We start from the raw sequence: 15,237 nt of genomic DNA, 5'->3' as shown, positions 1-15,237 counted from the left end.
TAAAATTTTGAATACTTTATTGTCTTGACAAAATTGAACTTTGCTCTAAACTAATATAAAAAATAATACACGTTTTGGATATTTAAACTTTTCTCTAAATCAAAAAGTAACATGTTTTAATTTTGTATAAATAAAAAAAATACTCAAAATTTTGTCAATATTTTTATGTTTATAGGGAAAAATATATTTTAGCCTATTTAATTGTGTTGATTTGGTGTGAGGTTTTAAAATTTTTACTTAAGCTAGTTAGCTAACCAAGTCAATCTGTTTAAGATATAAAATAAATTGGTGTAGTTTTCCAAGTTTTTATCTCTATTCATTTTCTATTTTATGTTAACATATAAAAATATTTCTTATTCCTGAATGACTAACTTCTTTTTTCTATAATTATCACTTTATACATATAATTAATTTCTTTATTTAAAATAAAATAAAAATAAATGAGTACATACCAAAAAAATACTAAATGAAGACATTTGAAAATATTAGATAAAATCAAAGGAAGCCTATTTTTTTTCTTTCCTGTAAAAATATTTCTCTTTTTCCTCACTTAGTCTTAAGACACTAGTTAACATTTATAAGAAAGTAATTAATGAAATCAATTTAATTAGTTTAATTTTGATTGTTAAATTAATTTATCGGATCAATTAGATCCAATCAACAGAGGCAGGCTTCCCTCATGGCTGGTTCTTTTCTATTTTTTAAATGTTTATGATAGGCATTAATTAATTAATAAGAAAGAATTTATGGTTAAGTCTTTGGTGAATGAGTCTGCTATGTTGCGTGTGATTCATTTTTAGCAAATAGCACCCCTCACTTTATTTGATTTTTCCACCTAACATTCCGTACCCCTTTCCTATGCTTTTGTTTTGTCCTTCCACAATTTCTCTGTTTCTGTCGCTCTCAATCTCCCTCCATCATATATAGGATACGAGTAACTATCACAAACTCAACTACTCATACAAAATCCGGGGTTGATCAACCACCATGTCTGACGAAGTCAACAGCGTTTTCAAGAAATATCTCAACCAGCTTCAGCTCCATCCTCTCAGAACCAAGGTTTCTAATCTCCCTTTTCATTTTTCTCACTTTGATTTCTAATAAGAGAATGATTCGGTTGAATTGAAAGAAACTGTCTTTATTTTTATTTATTTTCCACTTTTGTTCTTAAGAGAGAGACACTAATGGGGTTGTTCAAAAAACAAAACTTTTGCGGTGTTAGGCAATTACTGCAGCAGTTTTGGCTGGTTTTAGTGATGCAGTGGCTCAGAAGTTATCTGGGGCCAAGAAGCTTCAGTTGAGAAGGGTGCTTCTTTTCATGGTATGTCCATTTGACTTAACTGTGCTTCTTCTTAATCAATTTGGACTTTATCTATATGACTGGATCGAATTTACTGAAAATCCGAATTTTCCATGAAGATAACTAGAGGATGGTCTTTGCCATTAACCATTTCATAACTCTCAACCAATGATCATATGAAAATAAATCAACACACTGTGCTAACTGTTTCACCTTTTCTCAAAAAGATGAAGCAGAAATTTAAGTTTGAAGTGAAATTTTTAAGGACTAAGCAATTTGAAATCAAATTGATTCGCAGCTCTATGGTTTCGCCTACTCTGGACCCTTTGGACATTTTCTCCACAAATTGATGGATAAAATCTTTAAGGGGAACAAAGGCAATGATACTGTTGCTAAGAAGGTATGGTAAGCTTCTGATGTTGTATGTTGGTCACTCCTCTGCCCCTTTCACTTACAGGGACAGTATTTTGTATATTGTTAGGTTCTATAATTTCCTTGACCCTGCTACAATTTTTTAACTAATGCTCTGATGAAATGAAATATCCTGTTATTAGGTGATCCTTGAACAGATAACCAGTTCCCCATGGAACAACTTTTTTTTCATGATGTACTATGGCTTGGTTATAGAAGGTATGCTCATTGATAAAAATATGGTTGAATTTGTATGTTACTCCTCAATTTACACATAATAATTTTGAAATATTTCCATTAAAGCTTAATGGCATCTTTTGTTTTTAATGTCTCATCTTCTCTGCACCCCACCTCCCTACTCAAAACAGGAACCATTGTGTTTTTGCTCTTCCTTAAATACCTGCTTTTATATGTTTAGCATGATTATTATGCCAATGCCAGACATTGGTCACATATTGCTGCCTACTTCTTTAATTTGATTCTGTTACTGTTGTATTTCTGAAGTTAGTACGTCTTCCTAAGCTCAAAGCATTTGTATGCCAATATGGTGTTGCTCTGGAATGTGGTACTTGGAAAATGAATTTCCTCAGTGTATTCTTATTTTTCCTACCATAACACTGATAATGAGTTTCAACGCATGGGAAATGCTAAATGTATTCTGCAGCAGTTATTTTATTATTTAACTTTTAAAAATAATAAAAATTTCATAGGTTTATCTTTGACACAAACAAATTGAAGTTTTAATAAACTAGTATTCATTGAGTGATAGATAAAATTTAAGCTTCTTAGAAAAAAAAACACTTCATATTTCTCTCTGATTTTATTCATGGACTAAACCAAAAATGTAGGCAGCTTCCTGGCATTGTTAAGTGTTCTAATACATTTTGAAGATATAATGAATCATTTCTTAAATATGACAAAATAATCTTTTGAAAAATTTTCTGACTTATGAATAATACAAATGGTATTACATGACTAATTCTACTTGTAAGTAAAATATCCTAACTATTTTATCTGCATTGCATGGTAATTAAAGTGTGAGGCTGGTTTGCAGGAAGACCTTGGAGTACAGTCATAAACAAAGTTAAAAAGGATTACCCTTCTGTTCAATTGACTGCATGGAAGGTATGGCTATGAGAACAATCTTCTGCAGTTTAGCTTATGGAGCAATTTGAAAAGTTAGTTTTTTGAAGTTATATTGTTTTTTACTTGCAGTTTTGGCCTATAGTTGGTTGGGTGAATTACCAGTATATGCCTCTGCAGCTCCGTGTTGTATTTCACAGCTCTGTTGCTGCTTGCTGGTGAGCTACATCTTTCAACTTGCTATTTATTACTCTTCCATGATTAGTTCATGTCATCTCTCATTGGTTCTAAAATTAATGAATAAGCATCATCAGTTGATAAACTATCATAGGTATGCATTTTATTGTAAATTACAAAAGGTACCTATTGAGTGATGTGAAATTATATTTACTCTAAGTAGCAGTTTCAGTTTTGACTTTATGGGGAAGGTCATAAGAGAGGATAGATTTTAGAGTGGATAAAATACTATTGATATTTGTTGAATCTTTGCAAGAGCTACCATATAAGGCTTATGCCTAACTTGCTACCAAGTATAATATATAGCTGTAATTTGATTTTCTGTTAAATAGATTAAATGTAGTACATTTTTTCTATAATAAAAGGAATGGAAATAAACATAGCCCATTTGAACTGAATTCCATAAATGTTGATGGTGCTTATTTCATACTGAAATCCTGATTTTTAGATCATAACAAAAGTTATTTATCTGCTTATAATTTATAAGTTTTTAGGAAACATATTCTTAGTGTCTGTTATTTGTATGGGGATGTAAAACTTGGTTTCATGGAAGCAAAAAAAATTGCTTTGAGAGAAAGTGTATTGGATAGTGTGTTTTTGCATCAGAAAGTGTGTAACCTTAGTTTTGAATGTCAACCAAACAGTCCTCCAATCAAATATTTTAAAGATTCAAGTACTATAACCAAATTTAGAGCTACTCACATTTATAAGGAAGACAATCATTATGCAGACTGTATTGCCAATTTTGCTAACACTGTCCCTTCTTTTTCCTCTCAGGTTTACGCCCACAATTTAAAGGGGCTTCCCTAGTATAGATTCCCTTTTCCTTGACATGGGTTTTGGTCTAATCCCCCATGCTCTTTTGTTATCTATTTATCATGAATAAATTTGGGTTGGCTTGGGCAGGGGATCTTTAGATGGGTGGGTACTAGCAAAGTTGGGATGTTCCTCCCTTTTTGATGTCCTTGCCTTCTTTTTTTAAAAACAAAACAGATGCCTAGAATCGGGTTTAATTATGCCAGTATGTTTCTAAGCCACTAGGACTTTCATTTTACATGAGGTTGAAGTGCCATAATAGGTTTTAAGTGAAGGCATTGTGTGAGTGACACATGCTGATTGCTTTGGTAAGTTTGGTTTTCTACATATTCCTCACTTAACTAAAAAAATTTCTCTGTCCATTATGCAATGTGTTTGTGTTGTCCTCAATTTGAAGTGTACTATAAGATGATTAACTGGTTATGCATTGACCACACATTAGCAATACTGGATTATTCCATCTGCTCAAAATAACATGTAATTTGGCAAAGCCAAGTCATGTATAGTTGTACTGATTTATGATCATACTGGATTAGCCTTGATCATTTCGAATTGTTTCTAGTTTCAATATTTTGGAGGATATCCTATCCTCTCTAAGGTGTACTTCAATCTTTTCTCTCTATTTTTTTTTTTTTTTTAAGTTTCTTCCTTGCTTTTAAGTTTGATCATTTATTGTACTGTGTATGTTTTCTTAAAGGGAAGCATGAGTTAATAATTAATGGGCCTCTGATTTACTTTCTTTCGTCAGGGCAATCTTTCTGAATCTGAAAGCAAGGTCTGTTGCAATTAAGGCTTCCTAGGACATCATAAATTTCACACTTTTGGGTAATTTTCTGTTTCCTTCCTATGTAAATTGGGATGGAAAAAATCTACCATATTTGTTAATAGGGGAGCATTCACCATAGTTTGTTTGCCATATTAGACTATTCCATTGCTTGTTATGACCTGGTTGGTTGGACTAGCACTTGCCAATATTGATACATGAGATATTAGTTTCCTGCTTACTGATGGTATCAAATTATGGCAAGAATAGTGTGGGTTAAACTCAAAAAATTATAATCATATTTTAATTTTTAAAAACCATCTGATCCAAACTTATTCTAGAGCCCTTTTTTAAAATACGTTTTTCCTTATTAGAATTAATATTGAGAAAAAATATTTTGTTTGGTATTTTTTGTGTTTATAAAATTAATTTTTTAGTGAATCTGATTTTGAAAAATAAAAAGTTTTATTTTTAAGATATAAAACTCATAAAATATATTTTAAAAATAATTTATTTTACTAGTCAACTTAAATGAACTCCTTTAAATTTAGTTTATAATATTATTTTAAATAGTTTTTTAATCTCAATTCTCTTCAACATTAATTCTATTAAAGTCGAAAACAATTTGAAGCTGACATCAGAATGCTTGTGTGTGGGCAAAAAATGAATTCAGGTGCGAGTGTGCAACTTATACATTATACGACCAATTTATGATTATAGGTAATAATTTAAACAACTTATACATTATACGTACATGCGCTCTAATTAAATTCAAAAGAATAATCATTTATATATTTTTGCCTGTTTTTAAAAAGTGACTATTTCTCAAAATTAATAAGTTATCAAACAAATACTTAGTGCAAACTTAGCTATGTTATCAACTAATTATGTATTATCAAATTGTTAAATAAGCTACCTAATTAATTAAATAAGTTCGATTATCTGACTACTAAACCAAAGAAATTAATTATTTTAACAGTATGTACAAATGAATGAGTTATCTATTTCTTTCTAATTATTAGTTTTATATTTAATATGTTCCGTGTAGGCAAGAACTTTTTAGGCTTGAAAATTGAAATTTTATAATCATCTAATTTGATATTAGTTTTACGTACACAAGCAACAATAGACCATATTTGCGATCCCTTGCCCTATTGCAGTCACAAATACAATTAATACATCTGTTAGAAACCAGTAAGCACGAATCAGTAACATTGTTTTTGTATATATGTTCCATAATTCCCACTAAGACCCAAAGGAGCTTAACTTAAAAAGCGTAGGATTAAGGTGCCAGCATGTGCATGTAAGGGATAAATAAAACTCTTCACTCTAGCATTCAACCAAGACCATTATCTGAACAACATGCCGTCCATTATCTCCCAATATGCAGCCTTGAAAGTGGCCTGCAGGTTGCATGCATGCCATATGAACCATTATACCATATATAATTGGGAAAACCAGACAAACATTCCACATGATTCTGTTTTGAAGGTTGCAACATAAATGCTAAACTCGATAATTTTGGAAGAAATGGGACGTACAGTTATTATAGGAAATACCAAGCCAGTCTAGACAACTTATCCATACCTTGGAGAATAATATGCACTGGAACAAGATTTCTTCAAATTTATTAAAGAGAACTTATATTTTGAAACCCACGGATTTCAAACGCTTAATAAATATCTTTATTTTTGTTCTCTCTCTCTCTATATATATATAGATAAAAAAACTTAGTTAATGTTATATATTAACAAACGAAGATGCATAGATACCTCCATGTTACTTGATATCTTGAGAGAGAAAGAGAAAAAAATATAGGTATAATATGTGATATGATTTTATAGGAAAATAGAGATAAAGAGAAAATAATGATGTCAATTAAGTATGTATGATATATGGATGTAAAAAAAATCAAAACTCCATGCACGAGAGAGAAAGAGAGAGAAGTGTAGCATGTGGGCAAATGTTATCCAATACTATTGGAACATTGGTTAAAGGAAAAATATTTTCATTGGGATGCATGCATAAAATTAGGCTCATGACTTTTTTTATACTTTCTTATCATTTTTACAATAAGTATTTTTTAAAATTTTTTTAACCAATACACTAAAGACATTGGTTAGCAGAATTCTAATGTGATATGATTTGATAGGAAAAGAGAGATAAAAAGAAAATAAAAGTGTTAACTATGTGAATATGATATATAAATGTAAAAAAGTCAGAATTCTATATTAACCATATCTCTCTCAATGAAAACAAATGTCATCTTCAATTCGCTTCCAAGTTCCAACTCCACTTTCCAATCCTCCATTCGCTATTTTAGCCAGCCTCTCTATTAATAATAACTAAGCTACCTTATACAGTTACAATCTATATATGAAATTTGTTATTACGTAGAATCTCTGTGTTCGATTTCGATACTCGGGATAATCTCCTGCTCATAATAAAACTTATATCATCAAAGTTAATTCTAATACCAACACGTTATTTAAGTTAATTTATTATTATTTTTTATAAAAAGATGATGAAAATTTAAACGGATAAATTGATGATTATTAATATCAATCGCACCATTCACTTTAGATCATCTTGATCTACAGAAGAAATAGGGTATATTTTCACAATCATGCATCCTAGCTACGATACACATAAAAGAAATGGAAGAACCAAGAATCAGAAAAAGTCACCGATAAAGATGATCTGCACATTCGATGAGTAATATTTCTCAAGCACAAACATTATATTTTTTGGTAACAACAAAATCCCCAAACTTAAATCAAATTCAAACTAAGCTGTGCAAATAATACAATTCATCATTGATTCATGCGTTTAGAGGCACAACACAAAAGAAAAATCCAGGTCATAATACCTTGTTAATCCAGTTGAAAAGCTGGGTGGGATTCACAATTCCCTTTACATGGGTTCCCTTTGTCCTCAAAAGGTTTGCCACCTCCTTGTAATTATCCTGCTCCCTCTTTGGCTCAGCCACGCCGGATCGGGTCAAGTCGAACTCAAACTTCTGACCCAACAGAGTCCCTTTGGTCAAGAACTCGTGCGCAAGGTAGCCGGCTAGAAGCCGATTTGAGGATGGCGGCTCAGTAGCTTTCGGCGCAGCCGGCTTGTCAACTTCAGCGTGCTTGCCCTTTCTTGGGTTGCCACGTGGCAGCTTCCTACGGGGATGCTGACTCATCATCGTAGGGTTGTCAAGCGTAGACGCTACTGATACTTCTGATTTCGAGGGGTAAAATCGTGAAACCACAAATTCTTCAATATGCGTTTGTTGTTTGCCAAGGAATCGTCATAAACCGGGTCCACAGCTAAAGGTTCCAACATGCAATCAAAAGAAAAATCTATTAGATAATGAAAGTGACAACGGTAACAAATTAAAAAATAATAATAATAATAACAATAATTAAAAATTGGGCGAAAAGATGTGGTTAAGGGTTGGGGAAGAGAGGGAACCAGAAAGCGGCGTTGGGAGGAAGAAGGGGCGGCGGATCTGTATAAGAAGAAGGGTATCAAACGTCACCGCCGCATGCGGCGGAGAGAGAAAGATGATGGATATGGCTGAGACTCAGAGAAAAAGAAAAAAAGAAGAGGAATTGTGATTTGGGAGTAGGAATGGGAGAGGGAAAAGGAATAATATTGTGTGAGGGAAAAAGAGGGTCAATATATTTATCTGCTCAATTGTTTTACACATTTGTCCTCCAATCTCAATGATATAACTCCCATGCCACTTACTACTGTTTATTTTATTTATTAATAATAGAAAAATAAAATGTAAGTTACACTAGTAATTTAGTATTTATATTTCATATAATAAAAATCAGTGAGAGTTGAATTTAGGGAACAAGCTTTATACGTAACTCTAGTCCTTAATACAAGGCAATTTAAATTTTTTTTTCTACCACACACTGAATGAATTGATATGAAATTATTTTATCTTAATTGTAATAGAATTATCTCATGTGAAAGATATATATTAAGAATAGAAGAGTATAAATTTGAGTTATTGTTTAAACCATTAATTATTTCTCTAAGATTTGAATCTTTGTTAGAAAAACTTAGGGGATGTATATTATGGGGAATAACTTTTAAATTTCTACTTAGACAATCTTTTTTAACTAGTTTCCTACAAAAATATTTTTAGGAAGGTGAAAATTTTACTTTCTCAAGTTAATTTTTTTTAGTATAGTAAAAAATACTATGATATTCTTGTTAAATTAAGGTAATTAATAAAAATATCACTGTAACTCTTTAATTATCAAAAACTTATTTAAATATTCACAATAGCCAACAAAATAGATTTTATTTATTATCACGAAACATTATTTTCAGGGTCTAATCATATGATTCGTATTTAAAGCATAATCACCTTGAAAAAAATAATTTTAAATATATAAATTATAGAGTTTCTATGATGTCCCCAATAATTTGGAGTATTTTGATACTATTAATTTTTTAACCAATCAAATTACATGTTTTCTCATTATTTTTTTTGCTTTTCCAAATTAGTACTTGTTTATTATTTTTTTTAAAATACAAATTTTTTAAATTAAAAAGTATGATTAAAGGTTAATTTAAAAGTTTGAACCTTCAAATATTTTTAGCTACTTTCGACGCCTTTTATAAAAAAATTGAGATTTAGGGTTTAAAATTTATTTTTATTTTATTATTATTATTATTATTATTTCTTAAGCATAAGTTTTATAAAAAGTGTTATAAGTAATTAAAAATATTTTAGGGTTTAGACTTTTAAAATTATCTTTAATTATATCTTCTAATTTTAAAAAAGTTCAATTTAAAAATTTTAAAAATAATAATCAATGAATAATTTGAAAAACCAAAAAAAACAATTAATGAAAAGATGACATATAATTTGAAAAACCAAAAAAAAACAATTAATGAAAAGATGACATATAATTTGATTGGTTAAAAAATTAATAGTATCAAAGCCCCCTAAATTATTGGGACATAGAAACTCTTTAGATTATATTATGTAAAATTTATAACAAACAAATATCTTAAAATATAAAATATTTTTATACGCAATATAAAATATATTTTGTTGTTTAATTATAAGTTTAATTTCTATATATTATTAGTATTAAGTATATAAATAAAAATAGAAAGCCAATAAATCATTAGCCTCATTGGAACTAATTTTGATCCCTAGCTTTCAGCAAATTTCAAGTTCAAACTTCATCGAAAAAAATATTTGAAAAAAAAATCCTATTAAAGGTGACTTAATTAAGATTTTTAACAAAAATAAGCTATCCACACAAAATTGATGGATACTGTGCAAATGTTATGGTGAAAAATAAAAAAAAAACAAAAAAGAGTAATTTAAATTAATTATGAGAAAAAAATTTAATCGATTGTTCTACGGTGTTAACTGTTAAGTGAACTATTTTAAAAGAAAAAAATATATTTAAAATTAATTAATTAAATACATTTTCAAACTTTATTTTGAAATTTTTAATGTAGGAATAGATATCATATATTTAAAAGTAGTTAATTAAATGTTTCTTATATAATCAATATATTTAAAATGTACATTAGTATGATTCATATATATTATTTTAATGTTTACTTTAAAATTAAATTTTAATTCTATTAGTCAAGTAAGGAATAATTTGAATACTTTTTTTATTGAAGAAAAGTGAATTATAAGTTTGAAATTGATTTCTCTTTCCTGTATTTCAAAGATAATTAATTTTTCAAACATACATTTTTGTTAATTAGTAATTGTCCTTTAATAGTAATTATTTTTTGTTATTTTTATTTCATAATTTATATTTATTGTAAATCTTCGTTCTTTTAATTAAAATAAAATATAAAAAAAAACTTTCAAATCAAATGCTTCAAATGTATTTGTATTTTTTTTTTATCTCACGTTATATTGAAGATTCCTCAAACTTTTTAATTCAAACGATTTTATCAGTACTGTCTGTTTTCTATGAGCATTAATGTCTACCACTGCACAATGTACTCTTTCTTTACTGTGTCTAAAACCCTTTTATTGTGAGTATGGAAGATTATTATTTGATACAGATTTAAGGTAAAAAAAAAAAAAACACATTAATTATATTGTCAAGTTTTGTCATTCATTTTAGGTTTTGAACTTGTTTTGTAAAAATGAGGATGAAAATTGAATGCTCTTATATGATATATATCTCCAAATCTTTATTAACCTCGTTAACGAAACATCTTAATTTTTCTTTATTATTTTCCTCCAATTTATTAATCTTCCATTTTTTGCATTTTTTTTGTCGTTCTTTGGTGTATTTATGAATATTATCCTAACAATAGTTTAACTTAATTAGTTAAGTAAAACATATGAGTTGTTATAAATTTCTTCATATTTATCTTTATACTTACGGATTAAAAAAAACAAATATTATCCTGATTTCTAATTTAAACATTTCCTCTTTTTCAAAATTCTGATTTTCATGCTACAATGGATTAGAGGTTCCCAGGTTTTTGCATTTACCCAAGCTTTTGAACTAAATTTTGTTCACTTAATTAATTGAATAAATAATCACTCAAATATTTCATTTTAATTATTGTTTTGTTTCTCACGTATATTTCTCTTTCGAGATAATTCTATTTGAAATACTGTGAAAAAAAAACAATATCCTCATCTAACTAAACAATTTGTTATAAAAAAAAAATACCCAAAACTTATATTCCAATACTTACAAAGCCACGTTTTCATTTTTTAAACTTTTTTTTTCATGGCCTTGATTCACACATTCTGATAATATTTTTTGTTAGTGTGGGTTGGATTCTATATAGTATGTAACTCTGTTGAGCTCGTAGCTAGCCCTAAACTTTGTTGGGAAGCTGGTTACTGACAAGTGGATTACTATTCAGATTCCTTACAACATAATCCATCTCATTCTAGATGATCCAATGGAGTGTTTGGTTCAATTCCACGTCTTGACAAGGGAAAATGCGCGTAACGGATGTGAAAATTGCAAGTTACTTTGAGTAGCTTTGCTGTGTGAATTGTGAGTATTAACACAAGTCTTTTGTGACGCAACAGGATGTCACCACTTTGCTAAATGAACTTGCTGTTTTACCAGGGAGTTCATGCATAAGAACACGCAACTCATTATCCACTTATATACCTTTTTTGGAGAAAAATCAATATGTACGAACTTCTTAGCTAAAATTTGTACAAAGGGAGTATAATCTCTAATTGTTTTACAAGAACCTCCAACTAAAATCTAAACATCCTTAGTTGCTGATGAGATAAGAACTTGCTTCACAAGGAAGTAATATTCTATCTGTCATGCTTTTTTTCTTCTTTCTTTTTTGTTGTTGTCTAACAAACAAAACAAATATTAAAGATACAATTTACAATCAATGTTACATTCATAATTTTAATTTCTTGAATATTGTATATTTTGACTTTATCTGCATATCTAGTAAGGTAGAAAAAATCATCGATTTCCAAAGTTAATTCTCTTCTAATCCATTTTTTAAATGAAATAATTAAGAAATCCACGAGGGAGAATCTTTCATGGCTTTTCTTTTCGATCATTTTTTGGTTGTCATGGTCATCCCAGAATGCATCTTGCATATCCTGCTAGTGGGTTGGGTCAGCTCTCTTTTCGTGGGTCAAATAAACAGGCTTGGGTCGTCTGCCTCGATGAATTTAAAAGTAGGTCTTAACTTTTGCAACTCCTTAATATTTATATTTTTCATATTTTTATAAAATAAAATTCTAAATTAAACTACCCTTATCATATTTAATTAAGAATGATAAAAAAAATATATGTATGCATGTATAATTTGATATGGATTGAAAATTTGAAAATGAACAACTTAATGAATATTTGCAAGTAAAATAAATAATTTTTTTTCTCTACCGGATTATTAGCGAGACAAGCTAGGGCGGACAGTAAGGTACATATATCCGTGAGCACCAACAATTTGTAATTATTTAATAAATTTAGTTATCTACAAAGTAAGTTGCTCAATTTTTTTAGTATGAATATGTTTTAAAATTATCTATTTTTAGTATACATATATAATTTTTTCAAAATTATTTACTGTTAGTTTTGTTTTATTTCTAGTTAAAAATTTGTATTTTAACAAATATCCATGAATACCATGAGTATACTTTCGAATATTTATAAAGTTTGTAAATAACTTCTAAATAAATATTACATATATGAAACGGGATAAATTTTCATCCAACGAAACGGATGACGAGAGTGCTTGTCCTACCTATCCCATTGTCATATACCTTAATCCTTCATTCGCCTGCACAATCGTACTGCCTCCAAACAATAGGTATTATATGTATGTTTGGGAACGAGGAATATAGGAATAGAGAATTCACTGGTGAGAGTTGAGATATGATATAAATTGTGCTGCAGAGAGCTTCTTGTGCTTAATAGTGCTTTTATATAGTCTTTAGAAGTTAAAATTTTTATAGCTTCATCATTTTTTCTCCGCTAAAAATTAACTTTAAAAAGGAAGAGTAATTGCTTTTTCTGTTAATGTTCTAATTAATGACCGAGATCTGTACTGTACATGAACTTTGTTTGGCTACTTTAAAAAAGGAGATATAGGTCTTTGCTTTTACGGTTGTATATGTTCAAAACAAATTAACGTTTACTATTGATAGCTAATTCTTTCTGGTCTGATTCAACAACCGGACAGCTTTGGTCACATTTGGAGGCTAGAAAACGAATTCTAATCTGCACAACTCATATCTGCAGTTTCCAATTGGATGTTAGTTGAGATCGGCATTTAATTTTTGCTTCTTATATCTATATATATGTGCCTATAGGGAAGAAAAAGACATATATACTGTTACGTACTAGCCAAAGCCAAAAGGAAATGAAATGATTCCCTGCCAGATTCTGCTTCCATAAACAATTAAATTAAATTTTACATACAATATATTACTGTCGGAGTAATACTATTAGGTTAATTAAATACCGAAACCTCAAATGATCTGCTCAACACTAAGACAAGAGGCATAACGTACTCTCTTGATTAAAAAAGCATGATCACATTGATCTATTCTAATTGTTATTCTGGATTAATTTCTTCCATTTTGAGTTACTTATTATTCTTCAAACAGATTATAAAATTAATTTTTAGTAATTAATTGTAATATAAATACTGGATAATAAGAAAAGCAAACATGCTGTTATAACTACATATGTTTTTCATTGAATTTATAGTCTAGACATTAGGGAAGAGAATTACAACTAAAGATTTTCCACAGACAAGACAACATATATAATGTGACCATAATTAATATCTCGCACAGGACATGTATAATATTCAGAGTTTTCTCCACGAATATATAACTGATGTAATTAAAGTAAAGTAAAACAAAATTTAAGCGAAATAACAATTAAGTAATATTAATTGAATTCTAGGCTAATTCGGTGGGTCTTTCTTTCCGTTATCCGATTACTTAATTTGCTGGGATATGGATGCCAGCCACACACAGATTTGGAGAACAAAACAAAATTCCACCGGGCAATAAATTTTGCATCTGCCCAGCACATGCAATGGTTCACCAAAGTACACCTTTGTTCCTAAACTTCGATGTGAATCCTTCTAACACATAATTTTTCTGTCTGACTTGGGTTGGGCCCATGATCTTTACTATATGTACCTTGCCTAACCCGAGTTAACCCAGATTTAGATTATTGGTTTTATAACACAATGTTCAGACTTTGTACCCATAGAATCTTGTCTAAGATATTTTTCAATTCTCAAAACCAGAATTGCACGTACTGCCACAGTCGACATGCACTTACGAAGAATAATAAAAGCCCAACCAACCACTTAATTCATAATGCTTAAGTGAATGATTAGATTAGAGTATGCCCAAAATATTTAGTGAATGATTAGATTAGAGTATGCACAAAATATATGTATATAATAAATATACTTTCCAAAATATCTAATCTAACTTGTAGAAATTAGAGAAACATCCATGCAACGCTTATTTCATTTAGACATATGATAACCTATGAAGTACACTTGGATATAACATTTAAGGCATGCATACAAGATGAATGGGAATACTAGAACTTACACCGACATGGAGACAAGTTGCAGAAATAGAACTAGGAGTGTTGCTAAGCTAAATGGACAACAGTTATGGCATACTTGCAAGAGGTTGGCCAATGGGATAAAGCTACACAGTCCACATGATAGTAAGTAGAAGGAGTACCATGTGTGAATTTCAAATTAGTGTTAGCTTTATTGTGTCAGTCCAGTAGTACAAAGTTTTGCAGTTTAAACTTTACTACTTCTTTAGTGTTTAAGGCAGGTGCACCGAACACGCGGTGAATAATTGTGTGACATTAAATGCCGCGAACAGTTAGTGGTTGAAACCAATTAAAGTCGTAGAGGGGCCAGCTTGTGATTGTGATATAGGACCCTCTCTCTCTCTCTGCGTTATAAAAACGTCTTCGAAGTTCTGCAAATTCAACCAACAACGAGGATATTGAAGAGTGTCAGTGAGTTGATAGCAGCAATTAAAAATGTTGCGGAGGTACAAGAGAGTAGCTTTGTTGTTGTTGCTTTGTGCCAATGTCTTTGTGGCCAATGTGGTTGCAAGGAATGTGGCAACTGTGGGAAATGA

General features: G+C 29.8%; 3 protein-coding genes across 4 annotated transcripts in view; 2 read left to right on the top strand and 1 right to left on the bottom strand.

Annotated features, from left to right (window-relative positions):
* Positions 1–793: 793 nt before the first annotated feature.
* Positions 794–4,943, top strand: LOC100801717 (peroxisomal membrane protein PMP22-like). The gene is made up of 7 exons (NM_001255685.2): positions 794–1,059; positions 1,223–1,321; positions 1,599–1,700; positions 1,855–1,930; positions 2,766–2,836; positions 2,927–3,012; positions 4,596–4,943. The coding sequence occupies exons 1-7, from the start codon at positions 988–990 to the stop codon at positions 4,645–4,647; spliced, it is 558 nt and encodes a 185-aa protein (NP_001242614.2). The 5' UTR covers positions 794–987; the 3' UTR covers positions 4,648–4,943.
* Positions 4,944–5,682: 739 nt separating this feature from the next.
* On the bottom strand, positions 5,683–8,265 carry LOC100801172 (uncharacterized). Of its 2 annotated transcripts, XM_014773055.3 has the most exons (4): positions 8,073–8,265; positions 7,480–7,927; positions 6,198–6,229; positions 5,683–6,013 (listed from the first exon to the last, which is right to left on the bottom strand). In XM_014773055.3, the coding sequence occupies exons 2-4, from the start codon at positions 7,801–7,803 to the stop codon at positions 5,983–5,985; spliced, it is 387 nt and encodes a 128-aa protein (XP_014628541.1). In that variant the 5' UTR covers positions 7,804–7,927; positions 8,073–8,265; the 3' UTR covers positions 5,683–5,982. The 2 variants fall into 2 exon arrangements, with proteins under 2 accessions (XP_014628541.1, XP_003556371.2); XM_003556323.5 differs by lacking the exon at positions 6,198–6,229.
* A 6,426-nt stretch (positions 8,266–14,691) lies between these two features.
* Positions 14,692–15,237, top strand: part of LOC113000734 (glycine-rich protein 5) — a 1,119-nt gene continuing 573 nt past the window's right edge. Inside the window, exon 1 of the mRNA XM_026127430.1 lies at positions 14,692–14,806. Coding sequence (XP_025983215.1) covers positions 14,692–14,806 — 115 coding nt within the window. The remainder of the gene's footprint in view (positions 14,807–15,237) is intronic.

This window comes from Glycine max, chromosome 20 (assembly GCF_000004515.6).
Source record: "Glycine max cultivar Williams 82 chromosome 20, Glycine_max_v4.0, whole genome shotgun sequence".
In the NCBI taxonomy this organism is placed as follows: Eukaryota; Viridiplantae; Streptophyta; class Magnoliopsida; order Fabales; family Fabaceae; genus Glycine; species Glycine max.
This window is presented reverse-complemented; position numbering and strand designations above follow the sequence as displayed.

Bases quoted from the DNA above. Each gene is read 5' to 3' on its own strand.
- LOC100801717 (NM_001255685.2), top strand. From the start codon at position 988: ATGTCTGACGAAGTCAACAGCGTTTTCAAGAAATATCTCAACCAGCTT. The intron at 1,060-1,222 runs GTTTCTAATCTC...TTGCGGTGTTAG, and splicing joins TCCATCCTCTCAGAACCAAG to GCAATTACTGCAGCAGTTTT. The intron at 1,322-1,598 runs GTATGTCCATTT...ATTGATTCGCAG, and splicing joins GAAGGGTGCTTCTTTTCATG to CTCTATGGTTTCGCCTACTC.
- LOC100801172 (XM_014773055.3), bottom strand. From the start codon at position 7,803: ATGATGAGTCAGCATCCCCGTAGGAAGCTGCCACGTGGCAACCCAAGA. The intron at 6,230-7,479 runs GTATTATGACCT...ATAAATTTGAAG, and splicing joins TTTTCAACTGGATTAACAAG to AAATCTTGTTCCAGTGCATA. The intron at 6,014-6,197 runs GTATGGATAAGT...TGCAACCTGCAG, and splicing joins AGTGCATATTATTCTCCAAG to GCCACTTTCAAGGCTGCATA.